Source organism: Melopsittacus undulatus, chromosome 2 (genome assembly GCF_012275295.1).
Source record: "Melopsittacus undulatus isolate bMelUnd1 chromosome 2, bMelUnd1.mat.Z, whole genome shotgun sequence".
NCBI lineage: Eukaryota > Metazoa > Chordata > Aves > Psittaciformes > Psittaculidae > Melopsittacus > Melopsittacus undulatus.
In genome coordinates, this window is record NC_047528.1 from 30,475,545 (window position 1) to 30,493,026 (window position 17,482).

At 37.7% G+C, this 17,482-nt stretch overlaps 1 protein-coding gene across 1 annotated transcript in view; it reads right to left on the bottom strand.

Annotated features, from left to right (window-relative positions):
- Positions 1 to 633: 633 nt before the first annotated feature.
- AKAP11 (A-kinase anchoring protein 11) overlaps positions 634 to 17,482 on the bottom strand; it is a 35,386-nt gene continuing 18,537 nt past the window's right edge. The window contains exons 7-11 of the mRNA XM_005145652.3: positions 16,336 to 16,491; positions 12,409 to 12,492; positions 11,626 to 11,672; positions 9,017 to 9,177; positions 634 to 2,964 (exon numbers count right to left, since the gene is read on the bottom strand). Coding sequence (XP_005145709.2) covers positions 2,818 to 2,964; positions 9,017 to 9,177; positions 11,626 to 11,672; positions 12,409 to 12,492; positions 16,336 to 16,491 — 595 coding nt within the window. The 3' untranslated portion in view covers positions 634 to 2,817. The remainder of the gene's footprint in view (positions 2,965 to 9,016; positions 9,178 to 11,625; positions 11,673 to 12,408; positions 12,493 to 16,335; positions 16,492 to 17,482) is intronic.

The window sequence follows — 17,482 nt, forward strand, 5'->3', positions numbered from 1 at the left end:
ATATGGCAGACAGCACCAGTTAGACATAGCCAGAATGAGGTTTCCCAAAAATCATTAAAATTACAGAATTATAACAATTTTGCCAGGCTAGTTTAACACTCTCCCAATTTTGACACCCAAGGAGAAAAATCAAGCCACCCAGGACAAACTTTAAACAATTTTTACAGAAAACTGGTTTAGTTTAAGTAGAAATAAAAGTATTTTCTAATACATTTTTCCCATGTAAATTTGGAAACTATGCCACTTTCCTCAGAGGCTAATAAATCAATTTCTTCCTTAATATAACACCAACTGATGTAATGCATTTGATCCAGTCTGAAAACAAGATTCCATTTATAAAAATAAGTTTTAATGCACTTATTGCCTACTTCACTTTTTGAACAGTTCTAAGTTCTGGGGATCACGCAATCTGCTGCCTTTCTCCAGAGAATTAAAAAGAAAAACCACGTCACCGAGTTTATAAAATCCAACACATTGTATAAATCAGTTAAAAAATGGCTGTTCTGTGGTGTTGTTTTGTTGGGTTTTTTTCTAATGTGTGGCTTTGTATATTTGCAGTGCCTTCAGGATCTTTCGCTGGTTTTGGACATATACAGACACACTGTACTAGTACTACTGTACTCTCAGGTCCTGAAACTCCACTGCTTTGACTATTTATTTTCCTGATATTTAAATTTTATGGTAAATTTGTACAAGTACAGTATTTCTGTGTTAAAGAATAGAACTTACAGCCAGAGTCTGGTTTCTGACTTTTGACTGAAACAACACTGAAAGTCAATCTTAAAAAACAAGGAAGGAAGAGGGGGGTAGATCCTAACAACTTTTGTACAACTCTTCAAAAATATGTGTTATGAGCCCCATCTTCCAAACACTTCCTCCCCCCCCAGTCCGCTTTGGGCTAAAGAGAAAAACAATTCCTGACACTTGGCATTATATTACCAAGACAAAAGACCTTGCAATGGTTTTTGGTCTTTTTGTCAGATGGCATACTCAGAGCTTTCAACCCATGAAATGATATATGAAGTGAGGTAATTAACAATGAACATAACAGAATTTTAAACTAGTGATAAAAATTGACATTATAAGTTCATTTTGGTGATATCTCATATACATACAGACACACATACATTCGTGTATATGCACATGTGTACATGCATATACAAAACCATTAAAAATCTTCAACTTTGTGAGAAAGGTGAACTTTGTGAGATCCAAGGCAGAAATCCACATGGCAAATGAGGCCTAAAACCAGGCAAGTGTCCATAAAAAGACCAGTGGAATGCCTTCCTGAAACACAAAGACATTGCAAGGAATGTGCTCCTGAGTTTACCATTGTGACACCTCGTAGTGATCTGGCAGACAGGAAATCAGAATTGTACATATGCCATTAAATCTCATGAGTAGATTTAAAGACCTTATGTCTCCTTATTTCAGATCACAAGGTTGTGCACCATCAACATCATATTTTTCTACAAAAATGCTATTAAGATGCTTCTGTTCATCCAAAATAAGACTCCATGAATTTATTTCAAGTGATACGAGTTTTGAGGTGGAAACCTTGCAATTACCAGCACCTGCCTTGTTCTCTCAAAGGACGTATTAAAAAAAACAAAACCAAAACAAAACCCAAAAATCATTTGCAAACCACAGGATATGTAACGGTCCAGATTTCCCTTCAGAGAGAAAGGCAAGTCAGCAGCACTGCTGAGAAAACCAGATTAGATCGCTAAAAAGACTTGATTAAAAGTGCCTTTAAAAAAAATCAGTGAAGGTAGTTGAGAAAAATGAAAAAAAAAAAATCTATTTGCAAGAAATTTCCCCTTTAGGTTTTAATCAGCTTTCTTTGCTAAACACCTAAGTGTTCACTGAGTAACAGAATTCCCTCTTAATTACTGCAAAGAAAATTCATATATGGAGGCTAAGAAATAAAGAATTAGACTAGTCAAAAATGACAGCTAAAATCCTCAGTTCTGCTACTTTTAACACATCTACGTGAGAGGCCAACATACAAATTCTTCAACACAGAATTAATGTCATGAATGTACCTGCAGACAAAAAGTTGCAGTAAGAAATTTAGCTATTTAAACTTGACTGGCAAGCTTCAGGAACCTTGCTGAAGAGTTACGTATGAAACTACACTCAGCAACCCACTCTGCCCTTCTACCAGAAGTTACAAGCTGTATAGTAGTCAACAAAAGGGAACACGTATTTGTACCTCAACAGTTTCAGAGCAGACTCACACATCTTCACATAAAATTAAACTTTATACGAAGCCAGGCTGTATTAAGAGGCTACTTGGGCAGGTCACAATTTTCTTCCTGGCAATGGTGTCCCTGGTCAAATAACACCTGGCCAATGTTGGTGAGTATTTCCACTGTCTGCAGCAAGGGATTCCAGAATAGCCTCTTGCAGAACATCAGCACTTCTAGTCCCACTGTGAATATAGCACACATACAAGTGGGAAAAAAGAGCTATCCTGGCACATCAGGAATCCTGAATAGCATGTCTCAAAGACTGGCTCCTCTGAACTATTACCATAGACAAGGGATATTTTTTTTCCTAAATATTTCAAGGTTCTGAACACAGCAGTAAATACAAGTTATGCATGGGTAGACAATACCGATTATGGACTGAATAAACATACCATGTGCACAGTATTACAAAGCACAGCACAGCTATTTTGACTTTCACCTCAATGTCTTGTGAATGCTGACAATTGCTTGAACATTTATTAGCTGAATTATACTTTAAATCTGTGTTCTTCCTGTCTCCTTTCAAAAGAGGAATAAAGTGAAGACTGGTACATCTCCGGATTTTTCAGATGTTTTCCAGAAGCCATCCAACCAACGACTTATTTGGAGCTTGCCCTCCATCAGACACCTTCTCTATCATTTCACAATATTTCAGCACAGCTTGCAAGAGATCTCCGACTTTCCAATCTCTTTCTCGCAGTCTTCTGGAAAGCTAAAGGGGAGATAGGGGAACACAAAGCAAAATATTTTGACTGGCACATCCTGATTAACAGTTACAGGAGTTATTCTTGAAACATCAGCTCAGAAGAGATCAGTTGTAATGAGTTAATCGTTATTCCCACATCTACGAAAACAAAAACTTCCGCAAGAATCCTTCTTTGGGGCAGTTTTCACAAAATTTTATTCTGGAGGGAACAACATTTTCAAATGATGTGGTGCCACAGGTATGAGGTCTGTGGTTCATCAAGACTGCAGAAAACAGGAAATTCTGAACACAAGATTAAGACATTTGCCACCCCTCCCATGCCAATAGTGCACATATAAAAAGACAAAACTCCGCCTTAATAAAAGGATGTGGATTTTCCTTTCACAATATATAGTGTGGTTTGGGTGACACAGATGCTACCCTTAATGAAAACACAGTGTCTTCAGGGTTGGGAAATTATAACATCTTGGGGAAAAGGAAAAGGTGAGGGTTAAGTTAAACTACCACTTGGGAGCAGAGATCAGTGTTGCTGAAAACATTTTTTCTCCCAGGATCCAAGAAAAAAACCCCAAAAAATCTTCCTTTGCTTATTTGTCAAGTTCAGCTTTATACAGAAGAAAGTCTACCACATAAGATGAGGATGAATTTGCAAATTTGCCTAAGCGTAAAAAAATCCTTTTAGTTAAAAAAACACATAAACAACAAACAAACAACAACAAAAAACCAAACCCCAAAAGCCCCCCAAAAAACTCCAACGACATCCACACAAACAAATTTTATTCTCTGTACCTTTCCAGACATGTGTCAGTGTTCCATTTAACAAACAAAATTTAGACACTCTACTTATCCTTTGGAACTGTAGAATTCTATTGCCTTTTATAGTCCCTACCATGACATTGTATGCATTAAGTTTAAAAACTGTCATAAACAACCTTCTGTGAAGGGGTGTTGGTCGAGGAGAAAATGAACACAAGCTGGCTTCAGTGTGCGCTTGCAGCCCTGAAAGCCAAACGTATCCTGGGCTGCATCAAAAGGAGTGTGACCAGCAGATCAAGGGAGGTGATCCTGCACCTCTGCTCTCATGAGACCTCATCTGCAGTATTGTGTGCAGTTCTGGTGTCCTCAACACAAAAAGAACATGGAACTGTTGGAATAAGTCCAGAGGAGGGTCACGAGGATGATCAGGGGACTGGAGCACCTCCCATATGAAGACAGGCTGAGAAAGTTGGGGCTGTTCAGCCTGGAGAAGACTGCGTGGAGGCCTCGTAGCAGCCTTCCTGTATCTGAAGGGGCCTACAGGGATGCTGGGGAGGGACTATTCATTGGGGACTGTAGTGATAGGACAAGGGGTAATGGGTTCAAACTTAAACAGGGGAAGTTTAGATTGGATATAAGGAGGAAGTTCTTTTCTTTTAGGGTGCTGAGGCACTGGAATCGATTGCCCCTGGAAGCTGTGAATGCTTCATCCCTGGCAGTGTTCAAGGCCAAAGTTGGACAGAGCCTGGGATGACATGGTTTAGTGTGAGGTGTCCCTGCCCATGGCAGGGGGGTTGGAAGTAGATGATCTTAAGATCCTTTCCAACCTTAACCATCCTATGATTCTAGGAGACCTATTAGGTTGCAATATGAAATTCTATTAAAAAAATGAAAAGGAAGACAATCTCTGCCTGCCTTTTCACATAGGCAACGTTGCAGCTGCAACAAGGCAGCTGACAAAAATGTGGACATGAAAACACGTATAAACAACTAATGTTTTGAGCAAACAATTAATTTGGACAAACAAAGTTTCTCTCTAATCTTTAGTATGTATCCTGAACACTTTTCTTGAGTGACAAAAATACTTGTTTTCTATATAAAAGGAGACTCAAATCTGTAGTTATTTTTGTGAATTTCAGAACAGAGCACAAAAATTAAGTTTTAAAGAATACAGCAGGCAATTTTGTCAGTGGCTGGTTAGAGAAAAATAACCATTTTTCTTATGCCAGAGGCAAGTCTGGCTAATGTCCAAAGACCTTGTTCAATACACACAGTATAAAACTTCTGTCCAAAGAAGATCACATCATGGTCAGATGATCAGATGACAGATCTGGCTTTATTAATCCTTATATTTTAATTTGGAGTTCAAAGTTCATTCCCACAATTTCTTTAGCTGACCAATCTGTTTCTTACTGTCAGACAAATGAAATATTGGGGTTTACTCAAAATAGACATCAGAAATCCTAAAACATCTAGATATGGTCTGATTAAAAACTGCATATATATGTTCTTTTAATCTGGGCACACACTTATATATCCACCCTGTCTGGCTTCTCAAAGAAGTTTCTAATTTACTGGTTCTAACTTTTTTTTTTTGTTTCATACATAGGTATGTAAGTTCTTCCTTGTGCCTTGCTGAGCATAACATGTACCCTTAAGTAAGAGTTTATACCCAGTTGCAGCAAGCAGTACTTTGCCCAATATATGCCAGGGGTATTTTTGTCTTTTATACAACCGCATCAGTGGCTCATTAGCCTGCTGCAAGAAGCCAACACAAGCCTTTCCTCCCTTCCAGAACCCACTAACTGCTTACAGTGAAAATTACTGTTTTCAATGTGATCTAAAGCCCAGGTTTGCTCCCCACGTAACTGAGGTACTTACTAAAGTACCTATGAGATGATCAAAACCCCATCTCTGGAAAGAAACCAGTAAATTGAGGTCAGTTCAGTTTTCTGCTGGGCTGCAGTGCCCTCTGGAGGTGCTTGTCTACCTTCACAAGCGACAGGACTGAGAATGCCTATTCCTAATATAAGATCCTCAGTTTGGGTCAGAGACGATTCTAATTAGGAAATGGGATGGAATAAAATCCAGGATCTTTCCCTGCCACATGGAGGAGCAGGGAACAAGAGGGTTCCAATTCATTTTAACATAGTGCATTTGGAGAACTAAAAATTAATCCATAAACCCAAGTGAATCAATTAACTATTGTAACATTCTCAGGATAGCATGACTAATACGTGCTTGAAGGTCTTCTGTTTTATCTTTACATGTCAGCTCAGTATCTGCTTATGACAGAAGTGTCAAGTACAAAATATATTTTTTAGGAGTGCATAAAAATAGACACTGCTGTTTTCCAGAATGCTCTTCTCAGTATGTGAAAGCAGATATAGTGGCCTGCAGATACACAACCAGCTAGTAACATCTTTCCTGTGTATCTTCAGGCACTGGGTCAAGTAGTAGCATCGTAGTTTTGAAATCTACTAAGGCACAGCTGTCAGAAGAATGAGAGACTCAAGAAAAAAATAAAAGAAAGAGGCACCTGCCATCTGGCTTTTGTTCTACATGTCATGTATGCTGCAGTGTAAGATACAGGTCAGTCTCTCATACACACACACAAAAGAGATTACTATGAACACTTGTGGGTCCACCACTATTTTGCCTGAGTATTTGCAATGCTGCAATTCACATGTACAAGCATCAAATAGATTAATCGATCTCCAAAAGACTGCAAAATGAACTCATGAGGTCAGAATGAGTGTAGCCACTAAACCAAACTCATTTACATCAAAAGAACTTCAGAGAATGCTGAGCAAGCATGTGATAACAGAATAGTGAAGTATTTTCTTCTTCATGTTAAGACATTTACAAAATGCAACAGGAAAGGAACATATGAATATAAGGATGAAACCAGAAGCTTCAAATAAAAACAGAAATGGAGAAAAGTATTCTCAAAACTAAAATTCAAGTTTATGAAAGCATGAACTTCACTCTGCTTGAACTAATCTACAACAAAACATATTTCTGAAATAATTCTAAATCAAACATACCAGCCTGCAGAAAAGGAGCACAAAGAGATATATTTCAACTTGCCCAAAACACATTTCCCAATTTTCTGAGTTACCTTAAATAAGAATGCAAGACTTTCTGCTCTTGAGATCAAATACATATACCACACAGTTACATAGGCAAAAGAAAAACAAAGCCAGCATAGGCAGTATTCTTCTTCTGGGCTAGAAAGGGAGAAGCCACTCCTAGGAAAGTTCAGCCCAGGTACAATCTGGACTGACCTCTAGGCACCTTTCACACTCTTTAACACAAGTCTATAGTGACTAAGCACCACAGGTGCACACACTCATCTAGGTTTGGGAGTCTGTTTTGTCATACTGACCTCTACTTCCCAATCACTCCCTTTTCTCCAGAAATGATTATCTGATCTTTGGAAAGCACCAAGTTGAAGACTCAATACTAAATTTCGGAACCAAGAACAAGCTTTACCTTCCGAATCACAGAATCACAGAATAGTTAGGGTTGGAAAGGACCTTAAGATCATCTACTTCCAACCCCCCTGCCATGGGCAGGGACACCTCACACTAAACCATGTCATCCCAGGCTCTGTCCAACCTTGGCCTTGAACACCACGAGGGATGGAGCACTCACAGCTTCCAGGGGCAACCCATTCCAGTGCCTCAACACCCTAAAAGAAAAGAACTTCCTCCTTATATCCAATCTTAACTTCCCCTGTATAAGTTTCAACCCGTTACCCCTTGTCCTGTCACTACAGTCCCTAATGAAGAGTTCCTCCCCAGCATCCTTATAGGCCCCCTTCAGATACTGAAAAACTGCTATGAGGTCTCCACACAGCCTTCTCTTCTCCAGGCTGAACAGCCACAACTTTCTCAGCCTGTCTTCATATGGGAGGTGCTCCAGTCCCCTGATCATCCTCGTGGCCCTCCTCTGGACTTGTTCCAACAGTTCCATGTCCTTTTTATGTTGAGGACACCAGAACTGCACACAATACTCCAGGTGAGGTCTCAAGAGAGCAGAGGTGCAAGATCACCTCCTTCAACCTGCTGGTCACACTCCTTTTGATGCAGCCCAGGATACAGTTGGCTTTCAGGGCTGCAAGCACACACTGAAGCCGGCTCATGTTCATTTTCTCCTCAACCAACACCCCCGAGTGTTTTTCTGCAGGGCTGCTCTGAATCTCTTCTCTGCCCAACCTGTAGCTGTGCCTGGGATTGCCCTGACCCAGGTGTAGGACCTTGCACTTGGCATAGTTAAATTTCATAACGTTGGCATCTGCCCATAATAAATTAATATGCATGTTAAGTTGGTTTTGCCATGTTCTTATTTACTAAAAACATACTAATGGCATTACATTAACATTTCTTCACATTACCAGGCCACAAAATAAGAATCTTTTGATAATTTGTCATTCCTATTGACCTCATCATTAGAAGCAATGCCTATATATCTTTTAAGTTAGCCTTTCAGTATCCAGGTAATATTAAAATAACTCCATAGTAGAAGATTTATTTAAAAATAGGTCAATGCAATAAATGCCATATTGTCACATCATGTGCAGTTTGATGTGGAGCCACAAAGGAATAATTTTTATGATTTATAGGAGTAAGAAGATTCTCATTTATGCTTGTGACAAAAACACTCAGGTTAGTACACATACCAAAATACTGACCCTTCCCAAATTGCTAAAGCCTAATTCTTTAAACTTCTGCTTTCACTTTGGTCTCATATTCAATTCCATCTATAAAGCCAAATAAAGGCACCTAAAAATTAAATTGAACTTTCTTTTGTAATAGCTTTGGTTGTAGTTGCTTCCAGAATAAAAATATATGTAATATTTAATTAGAACCTATTTTTTTTCTGATAAGCATTTGCTAGTAAAAAAACCTGAGGCAGAACATATTGAGTTAGAAATTCATTTGCATGACGAAGTTCTCAGATTCAATTTATGTATCATTAAATACTAAGTTAAAAGTGTTTGGGGGAAAAAATGTATTTTTCACTACATAAAAATGCTGTAATTGTATCCCATTTGGAGTAAAACAAGGAAAACAACTTATTTCACAAGTTAACTCATCTCTGATTAATGCTGGTTTATGTATGGTATATGCTAAACCAGCTGTTCCACTTTGACCTCTCATGGTTTAAATAATGATTTACCTCAACAGTGGTACCTCACTATTATGGAGTGGCAAATAAAGTAGTAGCAGCTGGTGTACCAGAGCAAATAGAAATTAAGCTAATTCTTCCCCACCACCCATCAAACCCAAGTACTTACAAAGGCGAATTCCCTTGTAGCAGTGTCATGAAAGTGAAGATTGGACACCTCTGTCTCAGAAGCTGCAAGCCACTGAATTGCTGCTCTGAGCTGGGGGTCTACTAGATTTGGTTCCAGATCAATATTCGCTATTGCTAAGGTCTTCTGTATTTGCTCCAAACCTAGTATTAAAAATAAAATCATCAAATCTATAGCTTCAAGTTTTTTCAAAAGTTTCTGTAGTTAGTTTTTAGGCTATGTTATCTTAAAAACCTCGATTTAGTACACATAGATAATATGAAAGAAAAACATCATGCTGGTTTGAAGTGTTTCTCTACTTTCACATAAGCAAGTACTGTTTATCATACAAGTGCGTGCAAACACAGCTGAGGATTAAAAGACATCTAAACTTTAACACGTATTCCAAAGTACATGGAATCTAAAACAGCCCTTCATAAACTGAACAGCAGTGACTCACATTGTCCATCACTCATTTCCAACCACTATTATCTGCTTTGCCTTCATCTACTAATTTTTGTTAAAGTGTGTATTTCAGAATTCCTTCCTGTACAGCAGGACTGATCAGACTGCCTCCGAGTTATATAGTGCTTGTTTTTACTGAGGCCCATCCAATTTTTTCAGTGCTTCCTTCGCAGCTTAAGTTCCAAAACCTAACACAGTATTGAAAGACCAGTTGCATTAGTTACACAGAAAAAATGTCATCTTACATTCCCACACTGAATTTTTGTATTCAGCTACCCCAGTAATCCTTTATCACACTCTCAGAACCAACTGAGCATATAAGCAGTGCTCTTCAAGTTGTTTTAGAAGTCTCTTCTTCTGGACTTAACTCTCTAGAAACAAGGAATTATATGTTCGCAATAAAAATGTATGTTCATGTGCAGTTTACCTCAGTCTCACTACTCTTCCAATTAAGCTGATGAAAACTGAGGTATACAAGGTATTCAGTCCCAAATGGCAAAGTTAAGCAAGATGAAAGATTCCCTCAGGAGGTAAAAGATAAAATGATGTAGTGGAATGGTCAACATAAGTGTGCTTTTGTATGACAACACTGTTTTTCTAGGACCCCCAAAATCTTTATAGGAGAAAGAACCTAGTATTAAGAATTTAATGACACTTAATGGATGGAAAGCATTGTGGCAATGTATGACTGGGAAATTTTTATGTGTCTATAAAACAGACGTACATTTGGCAATAACAAGGCTTTGCTTCAAATTCTTTGGTGAACAAGGTGCAGTCAGCTTAGAAAAAGACAGACATTTCCAGGTATTACATGAACAGAGCTTCCAAATGTGCAAGACCAGGTATGCAGGTTTTCTACCTATAATATTCTTTAAATGGTCCAACAATGAAAATAACAGAAACAGTCTTTCAAAACAGTAGTGAGATGGTGAAGAAATTAAACCGGAAAAAATTCACTAGAAATTCCTTAATATAAAGTATAGTACAAAGCAGTCTGCTGTACTCTAGAAGACACCTAAATTGTGTGAAGAAATAAAATCAAGCGCTATTTTAATCATGCAGTTTGAACACTTCTACAGGGTTTCTGAGACCAAAAGAAAGCAATGGTATATTGATAACCTGAATGAAACCTACAAAGCCAAAAAAAAATTTAATTTTAATTATTTGGAGGAAGAAATTACTAAAAAAATTAGTTTTATTTCATTATAACCTTATAGCCAGATCTGTATTTTAAAAAAATAAAATTAACACATGTGATTCACTCCCATCCATTTACCCAGGAGCTTGAAGAAGAAAAAAAAAAGAGGAGAATAAAAAACCTGAAAAAACAAAAGAAAGAACCCTGAAAAACAGAAGAAAGAACCACATTCTGCTTACAGCAAGACTAAAGAAGTACTACATGGCTGAATGCCTTCTATAAAGAGGATAGCAGAGGTTTCTTGAAACACTTATTTAGAATATACCCAACACAACGAAGAGCCCAGATACAACTTGCTCTAACATCTGCTCATCTTTAAATCAGCCTCATAGACTGTGTATTCAGCCTATTCCCATTTGAATTAACAACCTTTGGCACCTCAGTCAGACCAGAACCAGTGCAGATGGCTTCTACAAACCAGAAAGCTGTAACAAGATTATGGACAGGCCCATATATGTGTGTATATACATATATATACACACTAAAAGAGAAAATATTATAGAAGATGTATCAAATCCAAGGTTTTTATTGTTTCTCATGACTCCTCTCCCAAGGTTAATACGATCAGTTTGAATCACTTTTTCAGTATCTCAAACATAACCATGCAGATGAATTGCCATGGCTCCTTATCAGATATTTTACAAAGAAGTTATTCTATGCACACAAATTTACACTTCCAACAAGCTGATCAGAGTATATTATTAAACAAAGTGTGAGCATTAGAGACTAGCATTTCTCAAAGGCTGTGTCAGTGCATTAAAAGCTGTATAGAGGGTGTTAATCTAAGCATATATAGGAATATATACAAGAATATACTTGACTGACATGCATTAGGATAAATACAGATAATAGGATTGTCACCTGGATTTGCAAAATACAGAAGCAAAGAATTAATAAAATTAAGAGTGCAGAGGTCAAGAACAACATTATATGCTGGAACTGACATTACCTTCTATGGCATCCTTGGTGTCTTCATCTTTATCTTCTGTTCCATCACTATTTTTAAAATAGAACATAAATATGAATACAATAGAATATATGCACAATAAAGGCAGTCAATCCTAAGACTGTAATGAAAGTTTAAGGACAAGAAGATCATGAAAGAATTAAGAAGTGATCATGAAAAGAAGCCTTGCTTCTCACACCATTTCATGTTGGAATTAGATTTATCATCAGCTTCACAAGATTTGCTCTTAGGGGAAAAAAAGGGAGAAGAGAGAAACAAGAGAAGGGTATTAAAAAGGACTGCAATATAAAGGCATTTTAAAAGAAGAAGAAAACTTATTTATTAAGGAGGACAGTTTAGTTTTGTGTGAAAAGGCTGAGCCATCTTATGTCACAGGTCTAGGTTATTCGAAGCTGTAAGTGTTCTACCAAAATCAACTACCAAGCAATTTTGAAAATATCCACAAGATAAAGGAAAAATCAGAAATCCTGTAGGAAGCAAGCTCTAGTTGGCATGAAAAAGTAAACCTAAAGACTTGTAAAACTGCAAGCAAAAACATGCACAAAAGGGACCTTTCATTTTGCAAGCAGAACACATTCATCAGTTTAGCAGAGCAAAATGTAACCATTCAGTATGGATTAATTAATGAAAAAAATCATATTGTGATTACGTGAGAAGAGTGTGAATAATTTATCAGCATAAAAATATGCATATTTTTATTTTTCAAAATGATGATTTCATGCATTAATTATGAGGAACCCATCTGGTTTATATTTCTTAACCAACCTGTCTGATGTTGGAAAGGATAAATTCTCCTCATACATATCCCCTTCTAAACCAAGACTGCTCCAGCTACTGCTGTTACCATTACTGCCAGGAGAAGAAGAGAACACAGCTGAACTAGAAAAGAACAATAGCTCAAACTACAACCTTCATTTTCCTTAGAGCTGTTTTGTCACGATGCTTAATGAAAAAGCACTGAAATTTTCTGAACAGGTTTGCTGAACAGGGAACAAACGTGACTGTCAGTGCTATTCTAAGGCAGCAATATGCACAATAACGCACAACTGGTAAGTTTCAGTACACAGGTGGAAGCATTCATTTGCACTCATTAATTTTCCAGATCAGTGCTAGCAGTAATTCTGTCCTCAGGTCTAAGTACATTATTCGCTATGTATACAAGCTCAACAATTTCAATATGATTACTCACAGGAATATGCATTGCACCTGTAATATTTGCTTAAGGACTAAGAATTCATAAAAGTATACATTGTGAAGACAATTGCACAAGTAACACCCTCCCATATCCTTCAAAAAATCCAGCAGTGATCTCCAACAGCCTGATGAGAAGAAATTCTTAGAACAAATATTTTCTCTTAATTGTGAAATTGTTCTACAAGCTTGATCTTTTAAAAATAGGGAGGATTTACGCATCAGGAAAAACAATACTGAAATGCTATATATATATTGTATATATGGGAGTTGTAACTCAAGATAATCAGCTTTGAGATTCTGCATTATGCACATACAGTCAAAGGCAAGAATGCTCTGCTCTGAATTATAACGTAACCTGGATGCTCTGATTCACCCAACAGAAAAGCCTCTGTCTACGCCTATACTTAAACATGAACTGTAGAGAAACTGTAAGACCATGTTATTTCTAAATACAAGTAATTAACATTAGGTGCTCCCCTGCATAAAAAACTTTACCAAGAGAACTTTCTTTCCTATTTCCATTCAAATGGAACTGCAGAGATCATGCTTTGATAATTCTTTCCAAGCTGTCTTGGTCTCTTGTTTACACACAGTTTAATCCTCTGTGAAGCAGTGAAGTACAATTTTTATATCAATCTCAGGCACAGAAGGCGTGTACTGTTTCAACAGAGCTACTACAAAAAAAAGTCCTTTTTTTCCCCCTGACATAAAGCAAAGCAAGGTAAATTGTACTGGACCACTGAAGCTTGTATTGTTTTCTGTGGATTATGATCCCATGTTCCAAAACAATTTCAGCTATCACTAATGGAATCTCTAGGTTTATTCTGATGAAGATAATTTCAAAATGTCAGCTAAAGGAGTCGCAAATACCAGTATGCACTGAATACTGCAAACAGCCTGGAAAGTACTGAGGGAAGGGAAAACAAAACTTGCTTAATGTCTACTATACCACTTCATTATGTTGTACCAGCACTAAAAACAAATTGGTCTGCTGATACCTAGTACCTCAAAGATGGTACAAGCAAGACTGCTGACAGATTCTTAAGACACAAGGAAGCCACTTGCATTAAGAAATAGCTGCCAGGGGAACCATACATTTAAATGTTTCAAATTGACATGGTTTACATATAATCAGCACAGTATTTTTCTAAACAGATGGTCCTAACCATAAGAGGGAAGAGGAGGGAAGGAGGGGAGGGAACAAAACAAAACCAACAACAAACCCCCAAATGTTCAACATACTGAATGCCCCCTCTATGACTGAATGGCATTTTCCTGTTTAATAGAACAGTCTATGGTAAAAAAAGGAAATAAAAGAAGTAAACCTTCATCACTGCCATGCAATTTTTTATTTTCTTAGATGATAACAGTTTTCCATAAGCGGTTGTGATGGTTTTGGCTGCTGTAGAGTTAATTTTCTTCACAGTAGCTGATACGGGGCTGTGTTTTGGATCTGTGCCGAAAACAGTGTTGACACAGGGATGTTTTCGTTATTGCTGAGCAGTGCTTACATAGAGTCAAGGCTCCTGCTCCTCACACCCTCCCACTAGCAAGTAGGCTGGGGGTGCACAAGGAGCTGGAGAGGCCACAGCCAGGAACAGCAGACCCCAACTGACCCAAGTGATATTCCATACTATGTGGTGTCATGCTCAGTACATAACACTAAAAAAAAAAAAAAAAAAGGGAAAACCGAGGGAAGGCAGGACATTTGGAGTGATGGTGTTTGTCTTCCCAAGTACCCATTAAACATGATGGAGCCCTGCTTTCCTGGAGACGAGTGAACGTCTGCCTGACCATGGGAAGCAATGAATAAATTCCTTGCTTTTGTTTGCATGTGCAGCTTTCACTCTATCCTATTACACTCTTTTATGTCAGCCCACAAGTTTTCTCACTTCTACTCTTCCGATTCCCCCATCCCATGGTGGAGTGCGCCAGCAGCTGTGGTGGGGCTTAGTTGCTAGCTGAGGTTAAACCACACAACGGTGTTACTACTGAATCTTGTTTTGTTACAGGTCTCCCCTCACCCCGTATCTTTTTACTCAGCTCCTGTCACTGCTAAACCTCATCAACACAAATGAATACACGTGCTGCTACCAATTCACAGCTAGTTTTGTACAACTAGCTGACTAATTGGTGCATGCCAGTTTCTTCTGTCAACACCATGCTATCTGAATTATGCCTCCCCTTCTCTAAATAAAATGCTAATTAATGTCATTCCTCTCCTAATGAGACATAGATTTTCTTGCACAGTAATCACCTTATTTTCATTTAAATATGTTTTGGGGATGATAAGCAAACAACAAATGGGCATTCAAGCGATAATTTTTCCATTTTTTCTTTTCCCCAGCATCACCTAACCTTTGTGTTATTCAGTATTTCTAACTGCCAATATGCTGAATATTCTTCCTGATAGCCTAAATTTCATCATGTACAGCTAACTTATTTTCAGTCATTCAACAGATATGTTTTAATTAAAGCAATGTATTTTCTTACAAAATTATTCAGTTATGTCAGTGATAAATTACAGTAGTGGTTTCATTAAAATATTTAGTTAAGCAAAACTAAAAATATTGTAGACATTTAAGCAAGCAGTTTCACTTTGGTGCCAAATAACCTATCCGCACATTACATAACGAGGCATATGCCCTGTATTTTCTTTAATTTCAGTGATACTGGAAGTACTAACTAAAAAGAAAAAAAAGCTCTCCTCCATTTCTGCTATTCTTCAACAAAAATGCTGAACTTTGTACAGTAACATAAGTGGTATATCAATTAAATAATCCTAATTTCACTCATTCCTTATATATTCCTTACACAGAAATTCAGACCACAACTCTCCATGCAATTTTCCCTGGCAAAAGGGAGAGACACTGGAGCTTTTTACAATTCCCATTCTAATCTTTGAATCAGCCAGGGGAAGTGTAGTGAGAAGCTCTGTGGAAAAAGTTACCACCCTTAACAGGTAAGTTCCAGCATTACACACCTGTAAGCTCATGGTTAGTACATAAATACTCCCCCAGTATCAGTTAGAACAGCTCACAAATTCAAGTCCCAAGAAAGAAAAGCCTATGTGAAAGCTCCTAATGCAAATTAAGCTCCTATTACTTGCTTTCAAGAACAGATGAATTTACATAAAACATTCTCAATTACTAAGTTTTAGTATTTCCAAGCCCAATTTACGAAAAGTACATTTAAGTTGTATTCAACACACGATGGCTGTGTTTAAAATGCCTGCATCTTTTGCTAATACCTAAATTATATATGAATAGTTTTACTTGATGTTGACTCCTTGACATCAATGACAATGCACACTCCACATATTTTAGAGTGTATAGTATGAACATTCGTGGGTAACAACATTTTGTAAGAAAACACAAACATAATATTAGAGCCATTTTTAATACAGAACTGTACTGAAGACAAAATAATCTCCTCTCCTCCAAGCCCCAGGAGAAAACCAGTTGATGTCAAGATAACTGTTTAACCACACTAACTCACCTGTCACTGAGATGAAGAAAACTGCTGCTCTCATCAGGATGTTCATCTTCAAAACTTAGATTGGACCAGCTCCCAGTGCTATCATCACCAATACTAAGACTCATCTGCTGGCTAACAACAGATTCAACAGAATGAAATCCTTCTCTTCCAGCAGAGCTAAATAAAAATTTAAGACAAAAACATCACTGCATTTCATACCAATCTGCGTTAGTTCATTTAGAGCAACTTAACACCATTTCAAACATCATACTCCAAGAAAAAAAAAGGGGGTGTGTGTGATTAATTTGTACCCCATTCTCAACACAAGAAGTGGAGCAAGCAAATGTGTCTGCAATTTCAACAAACTTAGGTCAGGGATTGCTACTTGGAATCCTTTCACAAGACAAAGGGAGGGGCCCAAATAATTACCTTATTTGGAAGATTTTTTTTGCTATAAAGCATAGATGGCATTGTAGCCTTACAGACTGTATACCAACAAACACTTTTCCAACAGAAAACGTACCATTTTGGAACTTATTTGGCTATTTGCCCCTGCCTGCTTTTGGTATAACCAGCTGGGTGGTCCACTACTGTAGAAAAACTGCCAAAGTTTGTGCTGGTGTTTGAAATGTTAGGATTCCGTTTCTTATAAAGGTCTTCCTGCAGATGAAGATTTGTCTTCCTGCTTCAAGAAAGTGTAGCTATGCATGACTTGCACAGGACTTTCCCCTCAGGAAACAAATTTAATTTTTTTATCCAAAAGTAATCAAGCAAGTACGCTCGATGAACGGCAGGCTTCAGAAGACACTTCAAATGATCCAGTTTGATCATTTTAAAGAAGTCTGAGCTCCTTATAAAAAAAGTTTCAGCATGAGAACATGTAGCTCCGAACTAACTTTTAGGGGGAGGCTGGGATTATCTACATATAGGTGAAGTGGTAGGAAGTCCAGGAAAAATATCATCTTACTACCACCATAGAAAACAGCCACTCTAACATACACCATTTAAAAAGTCAACCTTAACCACATCACTGGTAAAATACTGCTGCAGTGAACACAAATTTGTGCAGACAAATATGTAGCTTGAGTTTGAACCCATCTGGGTAATAAAAAGGTGACTCACTACCTGCTATCCTTCCTCTCAATCTCTCTCCTCCCTGCCCCCTTTA